The following is a 12,530-nucleotide window of genomic DNA, read 5'->3' on the forward strand; positions in this document are numbered from 1 at the left end:
TGTCATTGGGCACCACTGAACAGAGTCTGGTCCATCCTCTTGACACCCACCCTTGAGATATTTATAAACATTCATGAGATCCCTCTCAGCTTCTCTTCTCCAGGCTGAACAGACCCAGCTCTCTCAGTTTCTTCATAAGAAAGGTGCTCTAGGCCCCTCAGCATCTTTGTAGCCCACCGCTGAATTCTCTCCAGTAATTCCTTGTCCTTCTTAAAGTGGGGAGCCCAGAACTGGACACAGAACTCCAGATGTGGTCTCACCAGGGCAGAGCAGAGGGGGAGGAACAACGTCCCTTGACCTGGTGGCCACACTGTTCTTAATGCACCCCAAGATACCATTTGCCTTCTTGGGCACATTGTTGACTCATGGTCAACCTGTTGTCAACCAGAACTCCCAAGTCCTTCTCTGCAGAGCTGCTTTCCAGCAGGTCAACCCCTGACCTGTACTGGTGCCTGGGGTTGTTCCTCCCCAGATGCAGGACCCTACAACCTTCCCTTATTAAACTTCATCAGGTTCTCCTCTGCCTAGTCCTCCAGCCTGTCCAGGTCTCTCTGAATGGCAGCACGCTCGGCTCTACCCTGCAGGGCCACCACACGGCTGCCCTACGGTAAGGGAGCTCACCGAGGACACTGCGACCTGGAGACCACAACTCCAGCCGTAATAGGATGGCAGGCAAATGTATTTAAATCGGATTAAAACACCAACGTATCGCCAGTAGCACTGGCAGTGAATATACATTTATTTTATATTCACGCATTGTATTTATGCACGCACGTGTATATAAGCAATGTTTTAAAAATTCAATAGTAAACCTTTCACTGGCCACAAATCTTTTATCTTCCACAAAAATGAAGTATTGCCTGGGTTAACTGGCCACAAATCTTTGCAAACTTTTTTTAATTTTTCTTTCTCAAGATTGAAGCATGGTGCAAGTTTGGAGATGAGCACTGTGGATCCAGCCAGGCTCCATCACATGTGAATCCTCCTCAGGCTGGGGAATGTTTGGCATACACCCCATAAGGTTATATAGGAATATAATTAATAAAGTGACATATCCCACATAAATGACTTGGAGATGGTAGCCAAAAGGTATCCTAATTCACTCTAATAATGGATTGGAGAGAAAATACAAATACTTGGATGAAGCATCCATCTTCACGCTGTCCAATATCCTCAGCTAAGAGGAATCTGTGCATCTGCCTAGAAAATATTGTAGTTCTTTTCTCCCTCCTTCTCCTTCTCCCTCAAGCCCTTTTTAGGGGATGAAGGGTTGCATTTGAGGCATGTTGCGGTTTCAAGCTATTGTGAAAATGAACAAAGGCAGAACTTCTGAAGAGGATGGGCTTTATATTATCAAATATCCAGCAATGAGTTTTAGGTCTCACCCGTCCTTGTCCACCAAAGGTGTCTCTAAACCGCAGACAAATCTTGGTGACATGACAACTGCCGGCCAGGCAAAGAAGAAGAGTTTATAAAGAATTTCCAGGAGCTGCAGATCAGCTATTGAAAGGCAGAATAATCTATAAATCACTCTTTCAAATAAATGGATTTGCTTTTGAGCAGAGTAATCTGACAATCCCGGTAAACAAACACAACTCCCCTTCAAAAAGAGAATTTTAATCCTTTAAATATTCCCAGTAGTGCACGTTAAACAATTTTGAAGTCATTTAGTTTATAGAAGAGCTCCCCTCAGGGGCATCCTCTTCCCTCCCTCCGGAGCTCCTCTCCTTTTCCATCTGTGCTACGAGTGTGGAGCTTCTCCACATGTCCTTTCTTTCTCCCTGCAACCTTCTGCCTTGAAGCTGCCACCATGAAGCCACCAAGTACCCAAGGTCACCCCAACACCTGGGTCTTTGCCCTCTTCTCCTGCTCTCATAACAAGGTCAACTTTTTCCTTTGTTTGCTTTGCTGCATTGCTTTGCAAAGCTTCTGCGCCAAGAGCTGGTAAGGAGGGCAAGGACAAAACACCACAAGGTCCACCAGAAAATGCTTCCGCCACCCTTCATGCAAGGGCACGAAGCATTTCGGGCGATATATTAAATCTGCAGTTATTACATGCAGCAGCTCGGGATTATTTGCTATTTTATAAGAACGGAGGATGGGATGCTCTGGCATTGCTCCCATTCTCCGAGTGTAACTAACCTCCAAGACTGCGCAGGCTGTCAGGAGGCTGATTACATGAAATAAAAAACTGCATTTGACTATTAATTAATATTGACTTCACTGCTTGACCCACGAACATGTAGAAATTTATAGGATTGCTCTCCAGGTTTATTAGGGCACTATTAATAATCTGAGGAGTATTTGGAGTCGGTCACCTTAAGGAACTAAAAAGAGCTCTTCGGGATGATGCAGAGACATCAGCTCAGGCTACTTTTGGCTTGGAAAAGCATTTGGCTAATTTTCAGTTTGTCAAGTGAGTCCCTGACAAGTTGGTAACGTGTAACAGAGCAGATCTTCAGGAATCTCCAGCAGGCTTTTTCTCAGCCACGACCGGCCACAACGGCGCAGCACAAAGATGTTACAAGCAGCAAGATAATAACCAGATGGAGCAGGGCAACCATCTAGGCTATTTTGGTAGATCCACTGCAGATGAACATGACACAAAATCCAATTAACTCCAATATATCTGACACGTAAAAGAGTTTCGAATTTTTTTTTTTTTTTTTTTCCATTCTGCATTTTCCTCCAAACACTGGGACTCCCTAATACACAATATTCTAATTTTTTTTCAACACACACAGAATAAGCCTTTTCAAAAAAAAATTCCAAGGAAGCATTCAAACATGGAATATTTTAACTCCATTTAAAAGTGGGAAAAATTAACCCATTTTGTTAAAAACTTGTGTTTCCTAAACAAGCACACAAACAAACACCAAACCAAAATTGGACAACCCCTCTCCCACTATATTCCAGCTTTTACTTGAAAACTAAAAAGCATCTTAGTTTCTTACATGTATCACATATTAAATTGTTAAGGACTATGTTTTGGGATAGTTTATTCAGTGACAGGGAGGAGACTTATGAAACCAGAAATCTTGCTTCTAAGCCATAATATTCTTTACAAAACCAAACATGCTTTTTATAAACGCCAAATCTCTGAATATCAATCTCTCAACATTACAAAGGGTAAATTTAGTAAGCGTACTCTCCTCAAAAGAAATAATGACTAAAGTATGCGCTGAGAGAACTAATAGCCTCCAGCTTTTTATCTTCTAAATCTATTTGTGACTTAGGGATGCTTAAAAGCAGTGGTCCAAGGCCTGGGAGCTCAGTGCTTGAGATGTTAAAAGCACTTTAAATCCTTTAGGCTGCTTTGAAAAATCTCCCCGTCTTTGCCACGTGCGGGTATTTTGCACTGCGGAGCCAGGAATCAATGCAAGCGTTTAAACTTCCTTTTGTCAGGAATGACTTAAACACAGAGGCTCATAAACAAAACTGCTGACACCTCCTGCGTTCCTGAAAGCGAACCATGATGCAGCATTAATTGAACGAGCACCTTCAATCTGTCAAGTCCAACAACACCCACAGGGGCTGTTCCTGGCAGAGCTCAGGTTGATGCTCAAACCAGCAGGACCGTGCCATTAAACTGGGGATTTTTCACAATACCTGAACGACCATGACAGCACTTGGGTCATCTCGGAAAGATGAAAAGACTAGCACAGCTGCCAAGACCATCTTCAGGGAGCCTGGGCTTGATTATCACTAAGCCTCCAGCCCAAGAAAATAGGTTCTCTACTCCTCACAGTGCTCCTCCAGTCCAAGAAAATGGGTTTTCTTCCCCTGACGCTGGTCCTCTAGCCCAAGAAAATGGATGTTCTCCTCCTCCATACCCCCACGCACACCCTCATGTTATTTCCACCATGGAAAGTAGCAGTTGCAATGGGGCAGCTCTGTTTTCTCACCAGGCAGAGATAGGATCAGGTACCCAACAGCTCGTCCCAACACAAAACCCAAACCATTTCCTTCCAGCAGTGCAAAATCAGCCAAAGTGCTCGGTTTTGCTGTTTGTTGAGATGATACTGAACAACTACAGCAGAAAGGAACTTTAAAAAAAAAATAAAAAATAGCATCACCAGGAGAAACATAAAACTAAGTGAAGGTCTGGGCCACCACATCAGCACAATTGCTCCTGTGGATCTCTTGCCCTCTCCAGACCAGTAGACTTCACTGGTGCAAATGAATGATCACAGAATCGCGGAATGTCAGGGATTGGAAGGGACCTCAAAAGATCATCTAGTCCAATCCCCCCGCTGGAGCAGGAACACCCAGATGAGGTTACACAGGAAGGTGTCCAGGCGGGTTGGAATGTCTGCAGAGAAGGAGACTCCACAACCTCCCTGGGCAGCCTGGTCCAGGCTCTGGCACCCTCACTGAGAAGAAGTTTCTTCTCATGTTTAAGTGGAACCTCCTGTGTTCCAGTTTGCACCCATTGCCTCATGTCTTATCATTGGTTGTCACCAAGAAGAGCCTGGCTCCATCCTCCTGACACTCACCCTTTACATATTTATAACCATTAATGAGGTCACCCCTCAGTCTCCTCTTCTCCAGCTCCAGAGCCCCAGCTCCCTCAGCCTTTCCTCACACGGGAGATGCTCCACTCCCTTCAGCATCTTGCACTGGACTCTCTCCAGCAGTTCCCTGTCCTTGACCTGAGGGGCCCAGAACTGGACACAATATTCCAGATGCGGTCTCACCAGAGATGATGTGGAGCCAAAGAAATAAGCAAAACAAATAACTAGTTTAAATGGCTCAACTGCCTAAAATCAGTGGGTTTGGGGTTTTTTTTGTTACAGTTTATAAAAACAAATAACAAGATGACACAGTCTGAACTTGTGCCCACTTGATACAGCTAAAGTGCTGCTCCGCAGTGAGCAACCAAACAGCCAATTACCATTGACACCCCACTAACAAAAAGAGTGTTTTTACCTTCCCTTTTAAGCATACTCCATCTTCTTCACTTCTTTAGGCCATGGTATTTTGCAGCAGGAACTTCTGCTTGGCACTGAAATTAATTTTCCCTACTGACTCATTTTTGGGAAAAAAACCTGTTAGTATGAGCACTTGAATTTGACAGACATCCGTGCTATTCGCTCTTGCAACTCAAGGTACAAGACCCCTCTCAACTCTCTCTCAGAGTAAAATTACTGTTTTTTTCTTAATTACACCACTGGTTAATGCAACCTCTGACACAGGAAAGGCAGAACATTTAATTTGGCAAGGTTTAGTGCCAATCTGCATTAGGCCACAGTGATTTAACCTCTTTCTCCATGGCAGTGTGCCTATATCATTCTGCTAATAGCATCCGTGCAGCATCCCTGCCCTACAGATTTCATTGGGATCCCTGTGGCAGCTCAGCCACAGCACCCTGGACCAGCAGTTCTTGGTGCAGTTATACGGGACACTGTGCAACCCTATCACAGCCACATGTGTTCTTCTCAACCGCCAGTACATTATTTTGGATGTCAGAATCAAGACTTTCACTAATTAGAAGGCTAATTATACTGCTGATTACGCTGTGCATTCAAATATGCTGCTTTGCATGTCTCAAAAACACAAGTCTGTACAATCCCATACATCCAAAGTTTCAAATAGTGAAATGCTTGCAACCCATTCTCTCCAGTGACTACAGGGCATCCAGGTCACTTACGGTGTTTTGCTCCTGAAATAAACCCGCAAAACCCTCTCCATAATTTCAATGTATGAGTAAACAAAAGAAGTACATAACAGTAGCAACGACGAAGAGTGAGGGATGATGCATCTTGTTCTTCGCATACTGAATATACTTGTCATGATGTGGTAGTCCTCCAACCCAACCTAAACTCATGCAACCTGATCACCTAATAAAATAAGTAACTTATACACATGTGGGTTTATTGCAACAGCAATTTCTTGTACACATAACCAGGAGACAATTTCAGCATGCACATACGAAACCTCCACTTTAATTTGAGCACCCTGCAAATACTGATATGTTATTTTCAGTCTTCCAGCACAGCTGGGAAGTGTTTTCTGTGCTTACAGATGGGGAGCTGGGACACCGAAAGGCAAAGCGACTTACCAAGGACCGCAGGGAAAAGCCTGCGAGAGAGCAGGGGATCAGCCTGGGTTTTCCCATGTGCCCAAAGCTCTGATGACTCTTTCATCCTTCCTCTCATCAACAGGACGAAACAAAAGTGGCCCTCAAGTATGGCTATAAAACCAGTATCGTTTTTTCTTTTTAATGGGAACAAGCTTATCTTCTCATCCCCCTATTTTTCTGACTTGGCAGAGAGAGGAGTTAAAGCATGAAGACTCGTACTTTGTACTTCGTAGTTTAAACAAGCAGTGCGGTTTCGATCGGTCTCTCTCCATTGACACATGACCTTCTCAGCTGCACCAGGAGATGTATATCCCCCTTCTGGAGTTGTAAAACTTGGGTATGTGGCATCATCGCAAGGGATTCCCTTCACTAACTATGAGCATTGGGCGCTCAGCGAAGAAAAATCTGTATCATGCCAGAGGATGTTTTAACTAGAAAACATACTGCACATAGGTTCTTTTTTTTAAAAAAAAAAAAAAAAAAAAAAAGAAAAATCTGTAAAATGAAGAGGTATTGTACCATAATTAGGCAAAGCAGATGTTAGCCCCAGAGCTAACAGTAACTTCTAACAACCCTTACACTGTCCACAAACTGGGCAACCCAGGGGCGCACCAAAGTCCGCACGGGAAGGGAAACACCATCAGCAGCTCTCAAAGTGCTTCTGGTGTTTGTTTCTCAAGCGGCACCTTCCACTATTAACGTGTCCTTATCCGTTATCTCTCATTTATTAGAGGACAGCACTTCCCTATCAACAAGCTCCGCTGCCACTAACGAGCAAAAGGCCACTAAGGAGAGGGAGGTCACAGGGAGCAGCGCTCCAAGTGCCGCACTTGGCTCCATCTCCCCAAGGCTGGACCATTTAACTTCTCCAGTAGTTGGGACTGTAAAGGGAGATTTTTGCCAAAAAAAACATAAACAGCATTTTAGCACAGAGATAACAGTATTTCCCTGTCAGAAAAGGCTCCTCCGGTGACGTCCCGATGTGGTTCAGCATCGTGGCGGTGCCGGGGGGTGGCGGATCCCTTTGAAGCCCAGCTCAAGTCCTTACAGACCTTCACTCAAGGAGAGGGAAGGGACAGGAGCACAAGTTTGTGATAATTAACTGCTTCAAATGCTCTTTTTTTCTTTTTGCCATTGCCATATAGAAGAAAAAAAAAACACCAAACAAAAAAAACTACACACAAATTTCAACGTTTTAAATGGATTATATCAAACCAAAGCTACTCACTACGGACAAAACAAAGTACAGTACTTTATGCTTTAACTCCTCTGCTAAGTCAAAATTAAAGGGGGACGAGAGGATAAGCCGGGTGCAGCCGGGCAAGAGCCAGGTTTGAGGGGTCACCCGCTCCTTAGCACAGGCACAGACATCAGCCCCGTATCTCCTTCCAGGGGTTCAAGCCACCTCGTTTTCTTGGCATTGCAAGTAAGTCAGGGACACACACATGGCCGGGCAGCCACTAATTGCCAGCTACCAAACCCCCACCTGAAATTTGGGTTTGTTCGAATAACCAGAGCAGCATCACTAGAAACCTCCCACCTCCACGCACAGTGCCCGCTCCGGGGAGCAAGCCCAGCTCAGGAGAAGGCTTCAAACCTGGTACCGAAGGTTGTCCTCCCATGTCCACTTCTTCACAGACTTCCCAAACTATCGCTTGCAAACCACCTGGTGTTTGATCTCTGACCCGGGTGAGCAAATACCACCCAGCAGAACAAACTGTCTGCACTGGAAAAGGGAGAAGCCAGCCCTCCGTGTCTGGGTTTCAGCCTCAAAGGGGACGGTGCCCCACCAGGACTTGGGGGTCACGACATTTGCTTGTGTGTAAGGAAGGGCTTTGCCAACCTCCATTGCTCAAATTCGCCACCAAAGCCGCCTGAAGAATTAAAAAGAAAAGAAGTCCCGTCCTGTCTCTGGAGCAACCCTTCATTGTGCAGCATCTTACATTTCGTCATGGGAGATCAAAGCAGCCCTGATATCCCAACAGCACAAAAACCCCCTTCATATTTCAGGTTCTCCTGCATAAGCTCTCTGTGTCCTACTCTGAAAGCAGAAATTACAAAATCCCAACCTAAACCTCTACAAAAGAAATATCAGCAATTCAAATGAGGCAGATTGTTTTTTTTCAGTCCTCTTACTCTAGCTACATAAATCAGATAGTGAAAAATAAGACCGTGACACAAAAGACCAATCATAAAAATAGCCCAATTAATTTTCCTCTAAACAGTTCAAATAAATAGAGTGCCGTTTCTGCATTGAGACTATTCGATTACAGAAGGAAAAAAAAAATATCCAGCAATATAATGCAGCTATAGCATTTGAATAGCTATGAAACCAAGAAGAGGGAGGTTGATGTATTTACTAAATTAATGCTGCATTATCTGCATTGCAGGATGATCAACACAATTAGCAGGAAGTTTCAAAAAAAGAGAGAGTCCCCAAAACATTTAAGAGAGCAAACCCCACTGTATTTGGCTTTTCTGAAGCAGATTGTGCAGGTCTGAGGTTATGCTGGGCAGTGATAGTTACAGTAACTGCCAACTCATAGCACAACACAGACAACCATAAATGTTTGAATATATTGTTCTGCCCTATAAGCAATCATTAACTCATTATCATTGCTATTAAAAACTAATGCTGCCCTCATCAGCATCTCAGCTGATCCCTAACGTCCCGCTTACTTTTTCTGCAGTGCTAATTCATCAGTTTTGAAGTTTGAAGAAATCTTATGCAGTTAAGTAAAATCCTTAATTGTACTTCTTAAAGAATATATTTTTTAGCATAAACGTTTCTCTCACTGAGTTTGCAAATGAATTGTAATAGGGAGAGGGAAGAGCGAATAAATTCCCTAAATATTTCTACTTCTTGCCCCTGTTTTTAGTATCTCACGACTCATTGAAATCCTCAAGTCTCAGAGTAAAATTTAGCCAATTCACTCTCTAGTCAAAAAGGAAATTTGGTGGCATTTTTAATTGTTTTTCTTTTTAAAACTGAAAGCCAAAGACAGCAAACTCTCCCCTCATCCTCTTTCCTTCCCATAAACCTGGCAGGGTCTCCAAGCTGAGCTGCGGCTCTTCCTAGAAAGTTGTTCAGTGCAGCTGAAATAACTGGATAGAGAAAAGTCAGGTTTTCCCCAGACCGATCAAGGCTTTACTGTAAAAGTGTCTCTAAGTGTTCTGAGAAAAACTCATTTAATTCAAAACTAACAATGTAATTTAATCCATGCTTCTATATATGGCACTTAAAGGCACTTCTTATTTTCTTCTTTAATATATATATAGATGAAAGACTTCTTAAAGAAAGACCTTGATTAAAATTACGTTATCTATGCACTGAGGGGGGAAAAAAAAAATGTATTTATCAAGGGTCAATTGTGAGTGTTTCCTTCTAGTCTACATGCACAGCCCCAATTGCACCGCGGTTCACTTGGTGCTACAGTAATGCAAGAAATCATCCCCACCTCCTGGGAAGGAAGAACCTGGGTGCAAGGGGGTGGGTTTGGGGTTGGGTGCCCTTTGGGGTGCAAAACCAGTGGCTCAGCCCCAGAGATGATGGGGAGAAGGGAATAATGCACAATGGTCCCATCCCTCCCATCGCAGAGGGACGATTCCCACTTCCTGAGCGTAAAAGTCCAAAACCCACCAGGATCACGACCTGTCACGAGAAGAGCTGGAGATGGGACGCCCATAAACACTGCTATACCCCAGTTTGAATGAGATGGTTTCCAGACAGAAAAAAAAAAAAAAAAAAGAAAGAAAAAAAAAGAGAAGCTTGACTGATGTTAAACACATCAGCAACAGGGGCAAAATCGCAACCAAAACCTACCTGATTCCGAACCTGGGACCACCTCGCCAGGGATCCTCCAGAGCATCCTCATCGCTCCCTCCTTCCCAAGGCTCCTTCATTAACACCCCGAGGGATCGAACCTCGGCAGGAAGCCGCCGGCACCCCCGCAGCATCCCCGCCCTGCCCGCGGGCAGCCATTCATAAAAATCAAAACCTCAACAAAAGACGCGCACGCAGACTTTCGCACACACCTCTAACCGGAGAAAGACCATCTTACTCACTGCTCTCTCCTTCCCACGCTACCTCAAAACACTCATCTGCTGAAGCAATGCGCTGCTTGGCCGCCAGCCAGCTGGAAGCCAAAAGGGGCTTTTCCTTTCCTGCCGCTCAACCTCATTCAGGCACTTCTTGCTTGTACACAACGCTATTTATAGCTGCTGGCGAGCAACCAGGCGCAACCCAACCGCAGAGCTCCAGCGGTTCCAGCAACAACAACAAAATAAATAAAATAAAACCAATAATAACGACAACGAAATAAACGCGAGCGCAATCGGTTTGTTGCTCTGCTCCCGCGGAACGCGGGCGCGAGCACGATGGCGAAGGAGAGAAGCGTGGATGGGCTGTTCCGAGTTAAAAATAACCCAGCCAAAAAAGCCACCGCAGGGAAGCGTGACCTTTACTACTACTACGAGAAGAAAGCGCGCTGCACCCTGCGCCTGCCTGGGAGGTAGCGCTGCTGTGTAAGGCAGGATTCAAAGTAAAGGTGACGGGGAGAAAGTGAGATGGAGGGGGGGGAAAAAAAAAAAAAAAAAAGCACCTGGAAAAATCTTCAGATACCAAAAAAAATAATAATGCATTTCTCAGGAATGGTAATTTTTCCCCATCTCCAAAAAGCGAAACTCTTGTTGCTTTGGAAACCTCTTCCCAGGGAGTGACCCTGAAATACAGTTTTGGGGTGAGAGGAATAAGCAGCTTAGTTTCTTGAAGGTGGATATTATTATTATTATTATCATTATCCTTATAGAAGGAAAAGATAGAGAGGATGCGGTTTCACTCAGAGGCGAATCTGGACCCGCGTGGTTCACCTTCCCACACCATCCCACAAGTACCAGGTGTCAGCAGTGATACCATGATAAGACCCACCCATCAATCCTCCTGCTTTACACCCCTTTTCCTCCCAAACTACATTTAATCCCAACAGAAAGACACCGCTGCCTGAGACCGAGACTTCGGCTGCTGCTCACATACAGCAAAAACATCCTTTGACCTAATCTGACCACTCAGCACTGAATTGTCCCCAAATCAACAACCAGGGGAGAGTTTCATGGTCACTGCTTTGCCCTCCCCCAGCAAAGTGACTGGAGCTGAGATTTTTCACAAAACACAGTGTTTTTCGGTCCCTTTCTCTCTGCCGTGACCTCCCTGGGGTCAGGCACATGCGTCTCACAGAGGACACACAAAATTTCTTAAATTTTGGGGAGCAGTGGCATGAACTGGCAATGACGCGTCTTGAACACGCATGCACACGTCAGTGCAATTAGACACTTGCCACCAGGCAGTTAAAAAGAAAAAATGCATCAAACCTGGCTGAGGGCATAAAATGGGGGAGCAACCCCACGAGCCAGCAAACATGAGCAACCCTGAACTTGCTTTCTCCTTCCCTCCCTCTCCCCTATTTTTTCTCCCCCTAAATGAAAGCACATTGATTTTGCTGGGACAGGTGTTTCAGATACAGCTTGAAAACTAATTAAATCATATCTGCAGCTTGAAAAATAATTAATCCTTTATTCCCTATTATAATAGATAATTACAATGCATGATAGGAAATGACTTTCAGGTTTTCTGTTTAAAATGCTCACCCTTCATGTGAAATAAAATGGGGGACATGGATACAGGTCCTTCCCAGCCTCCTGTAGCCCACCAGTTGAGGCTGCTTAAAGTATTTTTTCTTTAAATGTAACACAAACAAACACTACAGTTACTGAAAATAGATTTGAGAATGAAAGACAACAGTAGGTCAGATTTCTCAGATCATTCTTATTCATTTGAGTGTATGGTCAAGGGGCTACCACCAGAATCCAGCCCTGACACAAACAAAAGGATGAGTAAAACATTTTTAATTAAAGTAACAAGCAAGGCAGGATTCAATGTGTGAGATGGGCAATAGAGCTGCTTCTAATTTCCTTTTCCAACACCTCTTCCTGTGCCAGAACATGAAGCAAATAATCCAGCACCACCAGAAGATGAGCAAACACCCACAGCCGCCCATCAGCAAAGGCACCCCAGAACCCATCTCCCCTCCCCAGATTTCTCTTAAATGCTCTGGCATCTTCATTCCCACTACGAGATAAATATGGTCATGCTGAAAATTTCCATAACTTCTTTGCAACAAACGAAGTTTTCAGTCTTGCTCTGCCTTAAAAAAAACAGTTGAACAGGTCCCAGTCCACAAGCTGAGGCACCACCATAATTAAAAGAATTACGAGTTTTAAGGTATGGATGCACAGACTCTTAAAGATCCCAGCAGTACATGTGAAGGGTCTAGGAAAGCAGCAAATAAAAGCATCTCTTGCCATTATTACTCAAAGGTGCTCCTCGAGATCTGTAAATCCTTAGCAAAAATGTGGAAGGGCCCACGAAGTCACGTAGGATGAAAACCACCAG

General features: G+C 44.3%; 1 protein-coding gene across 2 annotated transcripts in view; it reads right to left on the reverse strand.

Moving 5' to 3' along the window:
• The window catches only part of ACVR2B (activin A receptor type 2B), a 100,490-nt gene that overhangs the window by 51,837 nt on the left and 36,123 nt on the right, over nt 1–12,530 (reverse strand). Inside the window, exon 1 of one of the 2 annotated variants that reach the window (XM_065628964.1) lies at nt 9,906–9,966. The exons of the other annotated variant lie outside the window; for it this stretch is intronic. Within the exon in view, the coding sequence (XP_065485036.1) occupies nt 9,906–9,957 (52 nt within the window). The 5' untranslated portion in view covers nt 9,958–9,966. Of the gene's footprint in view, nt 1–9,905; nt 9,967–12,530 lie in introns of those variants that run through there. 2 annotated transcript variants of the gene reach the window in all.

This window comes from Caloenas nicobarica, chromosome 2, assembly GCF_036013445.1.
Source record: "Caloenas nicobarica isolate bCalNic1 chromosome 2, bCalNic1.hap1, whole genome shotgun sequence".
Lineage (NCBI taxonomy): Eukaryota > Metazoa > Chordata > Aves > Columbiformes > Columbidae > Caloenas > Caloenas nicobarica.